The sequence below is a fragment of the Microcaecilia unicolor genome, chromosome 2 (assembly GCF_901765095.1).
Source record: "Microcaecilia unicolor chromosome 2, aMicUni1.1, whole genome shotgun sequence".
Lineage (NCBI taxonomy): Eukaryota > Metazoa > Chordata > Amphibia > Gymnophiona > Siphonopidae > Microcaecilia > Microcaecilia unicolor.
In genome coordinates this window covers 73,272,637-73,290,532 of record NC_044032.1, presented here as the reverse complement: position 1 = coordinate 73,290,532, position 17,896 = coordinate 73,272,637, and the positions used below count along the sequence as shown (strand labels likewise).

At 45.7% G+C, this 17,896-nt stretch overlaps 1 protein-coding gene across 1 annotated transcript in view; it reads right to left on the bottom strand.

Moving 5' to 3' along the window:
• NIPBL (NIPBL cohesin loading factor) overlaps positions 1–17,896 on the bottom strand; it is a 1,064,356-nt gene that overhangs the window by 265,800 nt on the left and 780,660 nt on the right. Inside the window, 1 exon segment of the mRNA XM_030191924.1 lies at positions 9,908–10,042. Within this exon segment, the coding sequence (XP_030047784.1) occupies positions 9,908–10,042 (135 nt within the window).

Below are 17,896 nucleotides of genomic sequence, written 5' to 3'. Positions count from 1 at the left end.
ATAGACTGTCTTGCTGTCCCTACCCGTTCCAGGTTTCAGCTTAGTCCGGTACGGATCTTCCAGGCTACCAGACTTGTCTTTCTTGTTTGTGCCTGCACAGCACCCGCAGCTGCCTTGTGATTGCTGCAGTGAGTCTCAGCTGCTGCTGGGCTTATTAGCCATTTGGAAACTTCTGTGTTTGCCTTTGCATCGTCTAAGGTCCCTGGTATGTTGGGGTGCGCTGTTCACTTCTGGCTAGTCCAGTTCTAGTCTGAGTTTCTTGCTTGAATCTAGTTAGCTTGTGTGTAGCTTAATTCTAGTTAGTCTGTGTGTAGCTAGTTTGGTTATAGTGCTTATTTACTAGTCTTGCCTCTGGTCTGTATTCCTGGCTTGGGTTTCTTTCTTAGTGGCTGCTTGGCAGCTTTCAGTATTGCTCTGCTCCCTGCCTGTATTTCTCAGCTACTGGAGCTCCAGCCATAGTCCTGTCCTCTGCCTGTATTTCTCAGCTACTGGAGCTCCAGCCATAGCCCTGCATCCCTGTCTGCCTTGCTTTTGTCTAGGTGCCTGTGGGTACTTCTGAACCCTGTCTACCCTGCTTTTGTCTAGGTGCCTGGGGGCACTTCTGAATCCTGATTCCTGGTGTTCCTGCCTGCTAGTTCCAGTACCAGTTTTCCTCCAAGTCCTGCCGGCTGCCTGCACCCGGGGGCTCAACCCCCGGGGAACGGCGGCTATGTGTAGATGAAGCCTAGGTCCAGTCCGTGTGTTCCTGTCCAGTGTGTTCCAGTTCGGTGCGTACCAGTCCGGTGTGTTCCTGTCCAGTGTGCTCCAGTTCAGTGCGTACCAGTCCGGTGTGTTCCAGTTCAGTACTCCAGTCCGGGGTTCCAGTCCTGTCTTGCCTTGTCTCTGGCTTGGAGGTGATTTTGCCTGCCACTGCCGCTCCACGACAGTGGTCCAAGGGCTCACAACCCAGTGCTTCCGGGAGAAGCACGACAAAACCTGACCTGTTTGTGGCACTCGAGGCCTGAACTTTTGCATCTCTTGGTCAGGGAAAGGGAAAACCCAGAGGAGAGAAGTTTGGGGATAGGGAAGAAGATAAAAATTCCCTCTCCCATCCCTCTGCATCCTCTCTCTCCCTTACCCCTGGCATGAAAAGAATAGGCAACATATACAGGAACATGCTAGAGGTTCAATATACCAAAAAGGAAGAGGAGCCTGTACACAGACTATTTCAGCCTGTTGCCACTGTGATACCATATATATGCCTTCTAGCTCTCTGAGGAGACTTGACTGGGCACTTGTGCAAAAAATAAAGAAAACTTGAACTCAACCAAAAAGGCTAACTAGGGCAACTATCAGGGAAAGGCAAAACCTGAAAAAGGTCCACACGACAAGTTAAAAAATACAAAATCTCTCTTTTACAGAGCACAGATGTTCATTTGACTATTGCCAAGAACACAGAGAAAAGGAGGTCCTGGGCAGTTGTGAGAAGTGAAAAAATGCAGACTTGTAGCTAGGCTTTTTAAAAGCTTCCAGAGTATTATAAAGCTGGAAAAGCATCTCCACATGGGCGCCGTTTAATAACAATTCCCATCTGTGAGGACTTGATATTTATTTATAATATGCTTTACTGCTGATCCATAGGGTTGAACAAATAAAATACAGTGGAAATTTGAAAAACAAACTAAGCTATCTCAAAGCGCTACACTATTAAATATTTAACTTAATTAAAAAGTGGAGGTCATGTGGCACCATGAGCTGAACGTAAGCCGTTTCAGCTCCGAGACCTTCACCCAAGGATTGCTAAGTTTTTGCAGTGTTTCGGCATTTTAAAACTCACTGAAACAAAAACAAAGCGCCTATGGACAAATACCTCCAAAAATCGCCGATTGATATGGCACTCTGCTCGGGAAAAAAAGAAAAAATCAAAGCGGGCGCCGTGGAAGGGAAAATGGCGGGCAGCCTCGCTGAAGCTCCTCCGTCCGCGTGCTTTAATGAGCAGCAACTCATGCAATTAACATCAGCAATCGCGGAAGCATGGTACCCGAAATGGGCAGCCTTGCACGATAAGCTGGATAGCTTTCAAGCTAGACTGGTCGGACTGGGGACACGTGCTAGCGATCTAGAAACGCGAGTGTCCGCACTTGAAGATGACACCCGCGGTTATGGCCCGGACTTGCGCGCCCTACAACAATTGAAAGACCAGGGAGATAGGCTTGAAGACCTCGAAGGTAGGTCTCGCCGGAATAACCTCTGTATTGTTGGTCTACCGGAGCAGCTCCCAGAAAGAAACCTAGAAACATGGCTGGAAACCTGGTTGGCAAAGGAGCTTGCTCTCACCGATTCTTGCGGCCCTCTAATAGTAGAACGAGCGCATCGCGTGGGACACAAGCCGGAGGCGAATACAAGGCCCCGAGTGGTGATAGCAAAGATTTTAAATTACAAACATAAGGTAGAGATACTTCAAGGCTTCAAACTTTGAAGGGACTCATTAAAATACAATGGAAAGCCTATTATGATCTTCCAGGACTTTACCCAAAAGGTACAAGAGCAACGCAAGAGGTTTCACCACTGTGTGCTGCGCTAGCAGCGAAGAAGATTAAATTTAACCTGCAATATCCTGCAAAGCTGCGCCTCTTTTTGAACGACCGATGGCACACCTTTTTTTCAGTAGAGGAGGCAAAAGCAGCCTTAATGGAAAATCGCACATTGGACGAGACATGAACTGAGGACCTGATGGTAATTAAGACAAACTAGCTTTTATTGGTTTCTGTTTTACTGGTAAAGTTAATGATGTTTATTGGCCATTCCTGGGGTGGGGGGTCTCATAGTGCCATTGCGTGATTCTCCCTTTCTAACAGGCCTAGCAGCCTGGGTGGATGTTGCAGAGCACGCCATGGGGAAAGGGCAGAGCAGGGTGGGAAGGAGGGGAGGGAGGGCATAAGGGGGGAATAGGTGGGCGGGAAAGGCGAGTAGGGCAGGGAGTGGGAGTGAAAATGGGTAGGCATGCTGGAAGTGAAAAGGACGGGACACTGGCGGAGTGGTCACCCCTTGCTCTGGTAGTAGTGATGGCGCACCCGGGGAAGGCTGGGCCTCCGGAGGCCTTTTTTGTATGTTTTCCAGGAAGCTTAGATAGATCGGTAGAAATTAAGGGGGATGGGTAAGTCTGACCTTCGAATTCTCTCCTGGAATGTGTCAGGGATCACATCCCCAATAAAGCGTAGTAAGATTTTAACGCAACTAAAACGACATAAGGCCACAATAGCCTGTTTACAAGAAACAAAACTATCAGATTCGGAGCATATGAAATTGTGCCAGGAATGGGTGGGCGAGTGTCACTACTCCTCCTCCGGGAACCGCAGGAGTGGGGTGGCGATATTAATTGGCAAAGGGGTGCCTTGTCACACGAAATTGATATACAAAGACACTGCTGGAAGGGTGGTATTGATACAGATAACATGTCAGGGGAAAAAATTTTATCTTTGCTCAGTATATGGGCACAATGTATTTTGTCTGGCCTTCTTTCAATCACTAGTTGCCTTGGGACAGAGATATATAGACGCCCCATGGGTGTGGGCGGGTGATTTTAATCAAGTTATGGACCCCTCTATGGATAGGTCTTCCACTGGGCCCTAGGTGGTAATGGTTAGGGGGAGAGGTCTCCCAGCGCTGTGTAAATCTCTCAATCTGGTAGACCCCTGGAGGCTATTCAACCCGACAGCTCAAGACTATTCCCACAAATCCAAAGTGCACCATACATGGTCACGGATCGACTACATCCTATTATCCAATTCGTGGTTTTTCAGAGTGAAAGAAGCGTCCATAGGACCAGCTGCAATCTCGGACCATGCTATATTGGGACTGGAATTAGAATTTGATATAGGTGGGGAACCAGCTAGATTCTGGCGCTTCCCCTCTTACATGTATCAAGATAAGCTCCTAGTAGAACACCTTAGGACAAAGTGGCCTTATTATATGGAAACCAATGCGGCGTCTGCCCCCTCGCCTATAATATTTTGGGAGGCCTCCAAAGCAGTTTTGAGGGGGGAGGTGATAGCTTTTTTAAGTGCATGAACTAAGAGGTTGGCGGCGGGTATAGTACGCTTGGAAGCAGAATATAAGTTAGCTAAAAAGGCACATATTACTAATCCTTCAGGAGAAAACAGGGAAAAAGTATCAGCATCCCTGGCTGCCCTGAACTCGCTTATACACGAACAAACAAAACGCTACCTTTTTTGCTAGACAGCTGAACTTCCAACGGTTTGGTAATAGGTCGGGAAGGCTGTTGGCTCGAGCGGCCAGGGCAAAGTCCTCCTCTCGCTATGTCCCATTGTTGAGACGGTCCGATGGGACACAAACTAACCGCCCAGATGAAATAGCAGACTTATTCCGTACGTTTTTCGAGCAAGTTTATACAGAGGAGGGGGAGGACCAAGGACAACTATGGGAGGACTATTTGGATGATGCGGGTATGCCTAGACTGCAACAGCAAGCACGGGAGCAGTTATCAATTCCTATAGGAGCTCAAGAAATACAAAGGATGATTAAATCACTCCCGACAGGGTCCGCTCCAGGCCCAGACGGACTTCCTAGTGAATATTATAAAATCTTAGGTCACGAATTAGTGGGACCACTCATTTCATACTATGACTTGGTAACAGAGCAAGGGTTCTTTTCCCCAAGAGAGAATGAGGCATTGATCACTCTAATACCAAAACCGGGTAAGGCCCTTGATCGTGTGGAATCGTTCAGGCCTATCTCGCTGCTGAACGTGGATATTAAAATATTGGCGCGAGTTTTAGCAGACAGATTGGCACGGTATCTTCCCCAATTAGTGGGTGAGCATCAAGTCGGTTTTGTGCGTGGTCGACACCCTACTATAAATGTGAGGAAAGTGTTATTATCTATAGCACATAGCCAAGTTACACAGGACCCTCTCTTGCTAATAAGTTTAGATGCCGAAAAGGCGTTTGATAAGGTCCAATGGGCATATCTCTTTCACGTTCTTACATACGTAGGGTTGGAGGGATGGTTCAAGGAGGCCATAGCAGCACTATATCACTCTCCATCGGCACGCATAGTGGTAAATGGGACCCAGTCGACTGCATTCACGGTACAGAGAGGGACTAGACAGGGTTGTCCCCTTTCACCTGCCCTATTTCTTTTGTACTTAGAACCACTTTTGAGAACAATCTTAGCAGACTCAGGCATAGTAGGGATCTCCCTACCCTCACAGTCGGTGAAGGTTCTTGCTTTCGCCGATGATATCTTGTTGACACTCGCCCATCCGGTCCAATCAGTGCAGCAACTGTTAGAAATACTGGCTGAATTTGGATTTTTGACAGGGTTCACCCTAAATTTTCAAAAATCCATAGCCCTACCCATCCAGACAGAGATACGAACAAATTGGAGAGGTAAAATTCCATTTCAATGGGCTAACTCGGAAATTAAATACCTGGGGGTTCATATACCATCAGATCTCTGCAGTCTCCATGAGTTAAATGTGGGTTCCCTGAAACAGAAAGCAATTGAACTTTTTCATAGGTGGCAGGCGTTACCTATTTCACTGACAGGTCGCATTACACTGTACAACATGGTACTATTTCCAAAATGGACCTGTGTATTTCAAATGATACCTTTGTGGTGGCGTGGCAGAGAAGATCAATGGCTTGGGAAACAGTTAAATTCCTTTTTATGGCAGGGTAAAAGGGCTAGGCTGCCTTTGGCATCTATAATGCGCCCCAGAGACAAGGGAGGGTTGGAACTGTTAGACATATGCCTTTTTGCCATTGCCAGTAATCTCAGACACATTTCAGATTGGTTCCGCTCCAGAAGTTTTTTCTCCTGTACTAATACTGAGACCTCATTATTCAATCCGCTACATTTTGCATACTGGTTACAAGCCCCACCAGGGAAAGCGCCCAGCCTAGGTCCCTATAAGCACATTTTTGCACCTTTGAGAGCCACCTGGAAATGGGTGCGTCGGCGGAGTGGCAGAGATGGGGAGATTTCCCTGCTGCTACCGATCCAGGGGAATCTGGATTTTCCAGCGGGTACCTCTTCGGCCGCTTTTCGGAGGTGGGCCTCCTCCGGAATTCAGTATATATACCACATGGTATCAGAGCAAGGGGTCATCAAGCCATTTAAAGAGTTGTGTTCTGAATATGGTTTGGGTGTGCGGGATCTTTTTGCATACTACCAGATCCGGCACTATGTCGGTAGCTTACCGTCAGCAGCGCTCAGTTCAGAGTCATGGGAAGAACTGGACAATCTATTGGGACTTGAGGCACAATTACAGATTCCCTTGAGTTATTTTCATAGACATCTCAGAGACTCAATGAAAGACATGGATTTATTCAAAGTGACCCAGGGATGGAACAAGGAGTTGGGCCTCCAATTACAACAGGAACAAATAGCGGTGTGCCTTCGGTCCGTGCATAAACTCACCGAGAATGTGACCTGGTGTGAAATTCAATATAAATTTTTGCTGCGTCTACACATTTCCCCGCACAGAGCATTCAGGGCTACACTCCGGCCAACAGACCACTGCTTGAAGTGTGGGAGAGGTGGTGCCAACCTAGGACATATGTACTGGAATTGCCCGCGCATTCAAGCCTTTTGGAAACTGCTGTGCTTACACGTCTCACGGATGTGGTCCTGTAGGTGGAGCCCAGCTCCGGAACAATTATTTGATATCTTCAGTACGCAGAGACCAGCACCCCCAGGGTATAAATCATTCTTGAAATTCGCCACCTTGATGGCACAGCGTACCATCCTCCAGCGGTGGTTGGACAAAGAAGGACCTAGCGTGGTCCATTGGAGGACGGCCATGATTCAATGTTGTTCGCTAGAGAAGAGGGGAGTTAGAGACTTAGCCTCTAAGAGAGGCGACATGTTCTGCAGATCTTGGTCCCCATTCTGGGATACTCTCACTCCTACAGCCAGAAGTAAAACTTTGAACTGTTAGGTATTGGGGTTTGGAAGGGGTTGGGGGGGGGGGGGGGGGGAGGGGGGGAAGTTGGGAAGGGGGAATTGAAGTTAGTAATATAAAATCTTATCATGTTTATACTGTTTAATTTCTCTTCGAACTGATTTTGTGTTATGTGAATTGTTCTGGATACCAACAAACATATTTAAAAAAAAAAAAAAACTTAATTAAAAAGTTATGTTCCACAATATTCAAAGTAAAAATTAGTTTGATGTGGATTATACAGTAAACATTAAAATATAATTTACAATATATCAACTACAAACCATATATGCATACATACTATATAAAATATTCTTTTACATCCTAGAAAGCAAAGATAGTAAAACCTATATCTATCTCAAAGATGACAATTACTAACCTTAATAGCCTTAATATCATCCTTCTTACAGCAATTACATATAACAAGCCCTCGTGTGTGAGCAGAGTGAATTCATTTAAGTTATAGTTGGTATAGAAACCCAAGCCCTCTTGTGTGTGAGCAGAGTGAATTCATTTAAGTTACAGTTGGTATAGAAACCTATCAAATCCCCATCAACATTCTAAACCCTAAAAAAAAAAAAAAAATCATTTTTATATAGGCAAATATATTGTATATACAAGAGAGGGCAATTTTAAAACTACCCACGCTGCTACAAAGCAAGCAGGTACATTTTACCCATGCATTTTGCACTAGTTTTCAAAATAAGTGCATTTTTAAAAAATCACTGAAGAATGAAGTGCAAACTTATATGCCCCTTTTCTACAGATATTTTTTTCAACTAAAAAACACATGGGTAGGAAGATTTTGATATTTCCTGATATTAGTTGATCTAAGAGAATAAGAAGAAATTTAACTACGAGGCAGGCAGTTTTGGCCCTTGGTTGCTAATTACAATTATGTTTTTCCTGTAAATGTCTGGTGGTAGTTTCATTTGCTAGATATATCTTTTTTGACCCCGAACAACTGAAGTTGTACTTGGATGCTAAGAAGTTGGAGCTTCCAGTATTGACTCAGGAGAACACTTGACATCAGATTGGTCAGGGTTTTTTTTTAGGGTACGAGTATGTGATGGTCAGGCCTCTATTTCTTATTACAGTTGTATTTTATTTCCCTTTAGAACCCTGCTTTGGAGTCTTAACTTGGATCACTCCCAAGATTATAGCCTGTGTAGCACCCTTAACTTTTCATGTTGATTTAAATGCATTTCTTTATCAAGTGTATATTTTTCTAGTCATTTAAAATTTGAATATTAAATTTAAAAAAAGCAATACAGAAAAGTATATGTTTCAGCTCCCATCCAATCCAGGGGTAAATGAGACACACAGGGACGCTGAGAGAGGGGGGGGGGGGGCAGGGGGGAAAAATTCCCCGAGCCCGGGCCTCCAAGGGAGGACCCGGCGCCAGGGTCAGGCCGCCGGTGCTGCAGTTCCTGGTCTCACCTACCTGCCTCCTTGGCTCCAGGCCCCCTGCATTCGAAGCGGCAGTCACAGATCGCCTCGCTTCGGTCCTTCCCTCCCTGTGTCCTGCCCTCGCGGAAACCGGAAGTTACATCAGATGAGGGAGGGACACAGGGAGGGAAGGTCAGAAGAGAGGCGATCTGTGACTGCTGCCTTGAATGCAGGGGGCCCAGAGTAATGGAGGCAGACAGGTGAGACCACGGACTGCAGCAGCGGGGGTAGCGACGGTGGGCGTGGGCGGAGGCGGGGCGGCCTTGCCCCGGGCCTGACCTAGTCTCTCGGCGGCCCTGGAGACACATTGTTGCAATACATACATACTTTACTCCTGCTGGAATTCTGTGTGGAGTGCAGAATTCCCCAGCCACACAGGATTCACCATTTTTTGAGTAGAATCACAACTTTTTAAAAAAATAATGTGGGAATGGGTCACAGTAAAGGAAGGAAGGATGCCCCCCACGCCACCCCCTGAGCCTTGGTGGGCCCTCTATGGGCCTACATGCCCTGGTGGTCTAGTGGCCTCTTCAGGTGTAGGAAAGAACCCCATTCTTTCCTGCCCTCTGCTGCTGCTCTCTGGCTAGTGCCACTGCTTCTTCAAAATTGCTGTCGAGACGTCAAGTGGTAATCTCATGAGGCTGCCACAGGACGTCTCGGCCACTGGTGGCACCGGCCCACATCAGTTGCAGCAGGCAGGCAGGAAAGAGTGGGGTTCTTTCCTGCCCCAAACAGGTATTCCTGATGCAGCTCCTCCTCATCGTAGCTCACTGGTGAGTGTGGGTGTATGCTATGTGTGGGTGCATGGGGCAGAGAAAGGGGGAGAGGAGGGGCTGGAAAAAATGATGTATGGTATGTGTGGGTGCAGGAAGGGGGGCTATAAAAAAGGTGGATGCTATGGATGCTGGGAAAATATGGATGATATCTGTACACAGGGAGAGGGTATTGTAATTATTATGACAAACTTGCAGGGTTTGTAAATTTGTGCACAGAATTTTGATTTTTTTTGGTACAGAATTCCGGCAGGAGTAATACTTTTACCTGCATACAGGGTGAACAATTTTCAAACAGCAGATTTATAAGGAGACAATGCTTTTTACCTGTGGAATCAGATAAGAAAACTACCTTCAATCTAAACGGCAGGGACAATTGTTACCAATACTACATTCACTGTAAATAAGGTGAGTCACCTAACAGAGAACCTTACTGGCACTGACTTTGCTTTGCATCTGAAGAGTGGACTCTAGTCCTCTAAAGCTCATGCCTCAATCAACTGGCTTGTCTATACGGTGCCACTGGTACCTTTATTGTTTTTGACAAGATAATAATTCGTCATCACATCTTACAAATTTTTTTAGGCTTGTCCAAATAGCTTGATCTTCAGGGATCACTTAAATATTATATAACTAGTAGTCAATGCAAAATCACTAGCAACTGATCACAGAGTTTATTTTCTCTAGTGTTCTTAATAAAACTTCTTGCAGTCATACTTGAAAATATACACTTCTATACCTTAATGCCTTCTTCATCATTGACTCTACGAATCATTTTCACACACATCTCTGTAATTTTGGGAAATGTTGGTTGTGCGATGCAGATATCTCGCAGAATCTTAATGACCCTTTTCCTGACACTAATACCTGTATCCTAGAAGGAAAGACAAGATATTTTAATGCAAAAAAATATATATAATGGAGCACTACAAGCATTAAAAAAAAAAAAGTATCACAAATTGTACTATATTATGAATTTATAAAAAGTTTAAAGTGGCAAAAATCCCTAATGCATACAAAAATAAACATTTCAGATCATTGAATAAAGCGAAGGATTAGGGAAGGCTAGGCAAAATAGGCATGTGCCTAGGATCCAAACATTTGGGAGGGACCCTTTTGGGGAACCGATTCAAATGACTCCTAATGCAGAGTTTTGACCTGGACAGTCCGCTACTGGCGCAAAGGGTTTGGGAAGTGAGGGCCAGAGACACCATCTGCCCATCTGTTTATTCTACCCAACAACTGTGCAATGTCTTCCAGTCATTTTTCAGGTGTCAGTAAGCAATTCTTTTTATCTAGTGTTTCCATCTCTGCTGGCCTTCCTCTACATTCCAAAGGCTCCAAGTGTGGGAGTTTTAAGTGGTATTTATATTACAATAGTGGCCTAAGGCACCTGCTTGCCTAGGGCACATCAAAAGGTTATTCTTTCCCAGAACTCTTCTAATTTTACATCCATGCAATAGTTGGGATGGTTTAATTGTACTACTGCTTTGTAATAGTACACTTTTGATTAGAAAGTGTTTACTAAACTAGAAGTATCAGTAATTTAAAATCTAAAAGCATACATTATTCAATAGACTAGCCGTTCAGCCCATAAAAACGGGCTAGTATGGGGGGGGGGGGGGGGGTTGAAAGGCCCCCCACCCCCGAGTTCGCCGCTGCCGCTCCCCCTCCGAGTTCGTTCCCCCCCCCCCCGGAGCCGTCGCCACCCACCTTCCACCTGGTCGGGCCCTCGCTCCGCTATTGAAACAGCGAGGGCACGCAGCACACAGCTCTAACTACTGAGCTGCCGTGCCGTGGCCTTCTTTCTTCTCTGCCTGTGTCCCGCCCTCGTGTGATGTAACGTCGTCGAAGGCGGGACACAGGCAGAGAAGAAGAAGGAAGGCTGACAGCAGCTCAGCAGAACTGTGTGCTGCGTGCCCTCGCTGTTTCAATAGCGGAGCGAGGGCCCGACCGGGTGGAAGGTGGGTGGCGGCGGCGGCGACTCCGGGTGGGGGGAGCGTTAGCGACGGCGGTGTCCCTCGCAAATGCGCAGTAGAGAACCTCTCTGTTCCGCCCTCGTCATCACGTATTGACGCGGGGGCGGGGCAGAGAGGGTCTCTACTGCGCATTTGCGAGTGAGTACGACACTCGCCATTTATATATATTGATGTGCTTGAGCTGAGAAATGCTATACATTATTTTAGCATTCTGTATAAAAAGTGCCTAAGGCTCTCTCTCACGTGATTTTATTTCTTTAAAAGGGTCTAATCAGAAAGTACCTTGCTTTTTGAGATATATGATAAAACAATCCTAATTTGCAGGACAAAAGGTACTGAGGTACATTTACAGAAGTTCAACTAGCAAAATTGTGGACTGCGTTTTAAGTTACATTATCTTCTTTAAAGAGAAGTTACGCGCCTTACCTAATAACTTTCCTTTAGTCCTATTAGACCAGTCCAGACCAAAGGGTTGGGTCTATCTACCAGCGGACGGAGATAGAGAATAAAAATAGTTCTCAAGTGATTTACCCCTTGACTGTATTGTGCTGCATAGAATGTTCAGTATTTCAAATAGCCAAGTATTGGTGCTCAAAATTTGCTTGTGGCTAATTTTGAAAATTTGAAACCAAATGTTTCAATCCAGTCAGAACCTTACCCACCATTGCAGCATACTCTTGACATGCAGATATTTCACCGACTCAGGAGACGTGACATACAACAGGTTAGGAAACTTAAAAAGTAGAATGAATCAGAAAATAAAGCTTGTAACTAAAAGAAAATTAATCTACCAGGGAGAGATTCTAGAATGGTCTGATAGGACTAAAGGAAAGAAAGTTATCAGGTAAGTTATAACTTTTCCTTCCATAGCATCCTATCAGATCAGTCCAGACCAATGGGATGTAGCACAGCAGTGTCCCAAATATAGGGCAGGATTAAAAGATTGAAACACTCAAAAGTGAGATAAACTGGGTGAGGAAGTGACATCACGGTGTTAGATGGTTGCCAAAATCAATAGCTCTTGCACTTTTCTGCCTTCAATAGCAGAATCCATCACCGGCTAGCAACCTGTTTCTTTTTCATCATTTGTGATACCTGAAAGCCTTGGGGCCACGAGTAAAGCTTTATCCTCACTTCTCAAGGATGGAAAATGTCATTCTGCCTGGCAGTCCGGTAAGGGCCTTCATTGCCATGTGTCGCTGGCTCCCATTTCTTCTTCTGACTCTGCACCATCTCAGGTAGAAGTGTGAGTTGTGCCTCCCCATTGGGGAATTTCGCAAGAGCTAGCCAAATATCTCGAGGGAATTCATGCTATTAAGTCATCCAAAGAAGAAATTCTTGAGCGCATGGACGCCATCAGCGCAGACCTCAGTGAGCTGGGCGGGCGCGTGGAAGACCTAGAAGTGCGATTTGAGGAGCAGTCGGAGCAGCTAACACAGACTCTCGTCTCAAGCATATTACTACTCAATACGAGGAGCTACAATATAAAGTTGACTATTTAGAAAACTGGGGACACCACCTTAACCTCCGCTGTATTCCTGAATCCGGTGACATAGATGTCCCTACAATAGTACGGGTGATATGTGAAAAATTGCTGGATCCTGAAGTAAGCAACTGAGAATGAAAGAGCCTATAGAGCCCTAGAGAAGCCAGTGGATAACCAACCTCATGATATTATAGTGTGTTTTACATCATATGCGCTAAAAGAACGTTTGCTGCAACGTGCTCGCCAGGTGTCTTCTGTGGAATATAATGACGCCAAGGTTCTGGTTTACCAGGACCTATCTCAATTTACGCTGTCTCAGCAACATGCTATGAAGTCTGTCCTGGAAATTTTGGCTAAAGAAAAGACCATCTACCATTGGCCATTTCCCTTTGTACTTTTAATGGGAAACAGAACCAGGTTCGTCAACTTACTGAAGAATGGAAGATCCTGCAGGATGCTGGATTGTCGATCGGCACAGTTCCCCCCAGTGACTATGGCTCCCTCGACTAAATCTAAACTTCAGAAATGGAAGCGAGTTTCTCATAAAGCTAAGAAAAATTCTGCACCTGTATGACTTTTTATGCACTGCTTCTAGTTAGGACACTTGTATTTACATTTGCGCTTTAGTTTTGCTGTTTTTTGTTTAAAGTATGTTAGTTGGGGAGGGAGGAAGATGGTATATACGATAGACTGTGTTTGGCTGGATGATGGATGGTTGTATGAAATCATAAGGGCTGGTACGTTTAAGTGTGAATGCGGAGAGGGGATTTGGGCGGTGTATCGGGTGCTGTAGGTTATTTTCTTCAACTTCCCACTCAGAGGTCTCTGGGGACATGTGTTTGGTGTTCTATGGAGGTGGAGGGTATGGAGATTCAAGGGGCAGGGTCTATTATTGGGGGGGGGCGGGGTCAAATATTTTGTATATAACTCGGAGGGTCTCTAATATCTTGCTGTTTATTGCTTTCTTATTTAGTTTCTTTGTTATATAAGTGCTAATTTGAAAGTGCTGACATATAATGTCAAGGGATTAAACTCACCTCAGAAACGTCAAAAGTTGTTTAAGGAACATTTGCACTTTATTTATTTATTTATTTATATTTTGCTCACACCTTTTTCAGTTGTAGCTCAAGGTGAGTTACATTCAGGTACTCTGGATATTTCTCTGTCCCAGGAGGGCTCACAATCTAAGTTTGTACCTGAGGCAATGGAGGGTTAAGTGACTTGCCCAAGATCACAAGGAGCAGCAGAGCCACCTCTGGATTACAAGGCTGGTGCTCTCACAACTAGGCCACTCCTCCACTTAAACCCCAGGTGGTCTTCTTACAGGAGACACACTTTAAGAAGGAGCATAAAAGATTCCTGTTGTACCCCCAGTATTCCTTGGTCTTCTGGTGCTTCTGTGGCCGATGCATCCAAGAAATGAAAGGTCGCTATTTTGCTCCATTCCTCCTTACAGATCCAGGTGGTTGGCATTAAGCGGGATCCAGAGGGCAGATTTTTGTTTTTGAAGCTATTACTAGATAACAACACTCTTACACTAGCATCTCTTTACTCCCCTAATGATTCCCAAGAGGGGATTTTTGGCGGGCTTGGAAAAGCATTCTCCTCATATCTCAATGGTAAGATAATAGTGTGTGTGTGTGTGTGGGGGGGGGGGGGGGGGGGGGACTTTAATGCAACCTTTCATCCTACTATAGATAGGACTGGTGTACCAACAGGCTCTGATTTTAAGATCTTTAGAGCCTTGGTTAATTTGACCCGAGACCTTGTGTGACCCGTGGAGGGTACACTGTCCCACTACCCATGATTACTCCTTCTACTCTCACTCCCATGAGACTCACTCTCAGACTGACTATATTTTGGTGGATATCTCATTGGTACACTCGGGTGGTGAGTCTGCTGCTATTGGAGCTATCACTGTTTCAGATCATGCTCCTGTATAGGCACGTCTCTCTTCTCTTCGAAATGATAAGGACAAAAGATGGACATTGAATACTAGCTTGTTACGGAATGAGATCCTGTCGAGGTATAGAACCACTCCTTGGGAATATTTGGATATCAATTTGAACTCCCATCTACGGGAGTTGTTGGGATGTTGTTTGAGAGTTGTGACTGATGCACAAGTTGCAGGATACAAAAGAGCAAATTGAATCTTTTTTTGAAGCTGGCCAAAAATTGGTACAAATTCCTGCCACTGAGCAAACACTTTAGAGTAATCTTGACAGCACAGTACCTTTTGCCCATCATATTCCAAAACCTTTCCTGCACGCAATGACTGCAAAATCATGGTATTCTGAGCAAAGTTCAACAATTTTGCTCAGAAGCCTCTGAGTCCTGGAGGACCACTGACCAAGACAGTATGCCCTCTGAATCCACAACAGCCCCACATGAGAGGGGAGCCCCAGAGATTGTTGCAGCCATGTTTCCAAGAAACCTCGGAGTTCAGCTTCAATTACACGCGAGGCCGTCCACTTTGTCCTCCATGGTTGCAAGTCACTTAGCAAGCGATGCACCATCCCACTGCACAGAGTCCTTAAGATAGGAAAGACCCACCTGATAGGCCCCAAAGTTGGCTTGACGCGCCTCCGTACAATTTTCCACCAACTCCATTTTGTCATACATCCCAGGACAGCTCCATCAAGGCTGTTACTTACCAGGAGACTTCTGCTGCCCAAAGAAATCCCACCGATGACCCAGGGGAAGGTGCTGCCTCTGCCTTCTTGGAGTTGGCTGTGCAGGGCCTTTTGCAGTCCTTTTCTGCTCTTTTGATGCCATCAGCGCTTCCCAGTGACTTCCAACGGTAGGGAAAAAGACTCGCCAAGGTCACAGAAAAGAAAAATTGAGTAGCAAGGGTATCAAATGCATTGGGGAATCCGAAGGAAGGTTGGGGCCTGGGAACCTCGCAATTCAGTGACCACTCATCCACTCAGCTCCACCACCTTTTTTTTTTTTTTTTTTTAGTAGAAAATGTGCCTAGGAAAGAAAATAAAGGAAAAAAGGTATCCTTTTTCCCTAGCTGAAACTGAGATTATTTCCTTGGGTAAAACTATAGATAACTTCATAATATCAGAAAACAGAGAATAGATTCTTGTGGGAAATACAGCCGAGGTCCTAGGCCAAGATAAACAGTCTAATCTCCAGCACAGAGATATAGACAGGAGATCTTATACGCTGCAAAGAATAAGACTGTATAAGGGCCCAACATACAGCTGATATGAGAACAGGCATACAAATGCAAGCAGCATGTTCCAGCATACTCACAAATACAAGGGTGGGCCCAAAGGCAGGAGGGAGTAAACATTGCTCCTGCCCTCCTGCCTCCAACTATCAGGAGAAGTGTGTGTGTGTGGGTCCACTGGATCACCAGGGAGGTTTTAATGGTTTTTGGGGGGTGTTTTTTTTTTTTTTTTTGGGGGGGGGGGGGGGTCCACTGAGCCACCAGGGATGTTTTGGTTGGGGTGGGCAGGAGGGGGTAAAGAGGACTATGTCAGTAACAAATTAACTGCATAATTCACAGATTAGAACAAGCCAGATACCTGTGTGTGTTCAAAAAGAAAAAGAAACGCAGACAACTCTAGCACATTGAAATAAATCATAATAGGCTCATCAAATGCAGGCTGACTTTCAAAGGAGACACTGATGGTCGGGGGGGGGGGGGGGGGGGGGGGTAGGGATCTCAGAGATATATCTCAGCTCCACAGAACAGCTGCCTTTTTTTTTTTACAGGAGCTTATGCTAAAGAAGGCACTCCAACTCAATTGAAACCCAGATATTAAACTAGGTCAGGAGAACAATCCCAGGAGGGCACCCCCCCCCCCACAACTTGACTGAAGCACAGTTGAGAAGCTGGTTCAGGAGAACAAGCCAAATAGGCACCCCCAAATCAAATGAGACTCAGCATAAAACTGGCCCAGGAGCACAAAACTCCAAAAGGCTAGATAAAGCTGAGCTGAAACTAGTTAGAAACTAAGAGCAGGGTTGTTAGATGTCTGCCATGACCCGTGCCTGACTCACCATCTTCCTGTGGTGGCTGGCCTCTGCGGCGTTCAGCTCCTGCACAGCATCAACCTGCACCGGTCTCCTTGAATGTGCGCACAAGCAGGAGGGGCTCTCTTGTAGCACCTGCAGCAGCATCATTGGGATTCCTGAGTGGAGCATCATTTCTTGATGCGCACGTTTTAAGGAAGTGCCCGTCTTCAACCCTTTGCCTTCGCAACAGGTCTCCAGGAGCTGTGCTTCGTCTACCCTTGCCTCGTGTATCTCCAAGTTCCAGCCTTGCCTGCTGTCTCTTCAAGTTCCAGTCTTGTCTTGTCTCCCCCAGTCTTGTCTCCCCAAGTTCCAGCCTTGCCGTGTCTCCAAGTTTCTGTCTTGCCTCCAGCTCCAGTCCTGCTTGGTCTCATCTAGGTCCAGTTCTTGCCTTGCTCGTCTTGTCTGGATTCAGTTCTTGCCCTCTTTGCCTTGCCTCATCTGGATCCAGTTCTAGCCTTATCTTCCTTGCCCTGCCTAGTCCTATCAGTCAAGCCCTGCCTGCCTTGTCCCCAAATTTAAGTCCTGACTTCCTTGTCATCTGCCAAGCCTTGCCTGTTTCCAGGCCGAGCTTGCCTAGTGCTGTGTTTAGCCTGAGTGCCTTGCCTGCTGCTAGCTGGTTCCAGCTATGGCCCAAGGGCTCACTTCCCCTGAGTCCATGACATTAGCTCATCATCCATCTGCTTGGAAGACAGAGAAATACTGAACATTCTATGCAGCACAATAGGAAAGGAAAAGGGGATGGGACTTGATATACTGCCTTTCTGTGATTATAATCAAAGCGGTTTACATATTATATACAAATACTTATTTAAGGGGCAAGTTATTTGATAACTATTTTTTATTCTCTGTCTCCATCTGTTGGTAGATGGACACAACTCATTGGTCTGGGCTGGTCTGATAGGATGCTATGGAAACGGGGCTTTTTTTTTTAGCCGGTGTGCACCGGTGCAGTGTACTGGCACTTTTTTTCCTGCCTTCAAAAAATGTATCTATTCCATTACATTCTCACTCAAAATCCCCCGTTTTTTTCCCCTCAATTGGTGCACCAGCCAGCCTCAAACCTGTGATCCTCAGATTCAGAGGCAGCCACCTTCCAGATACTGCTATTCTGGGCTGGCTGTATACACTGTACAGGCTAAAAAAAAAACCTGGTTACCCTGCCTCCTAAGGTTGGCTCTGCATGAGTACTGGCACATTTTTTCCTAGAAAAAAAAGCACTGCCTTTATATTTCAA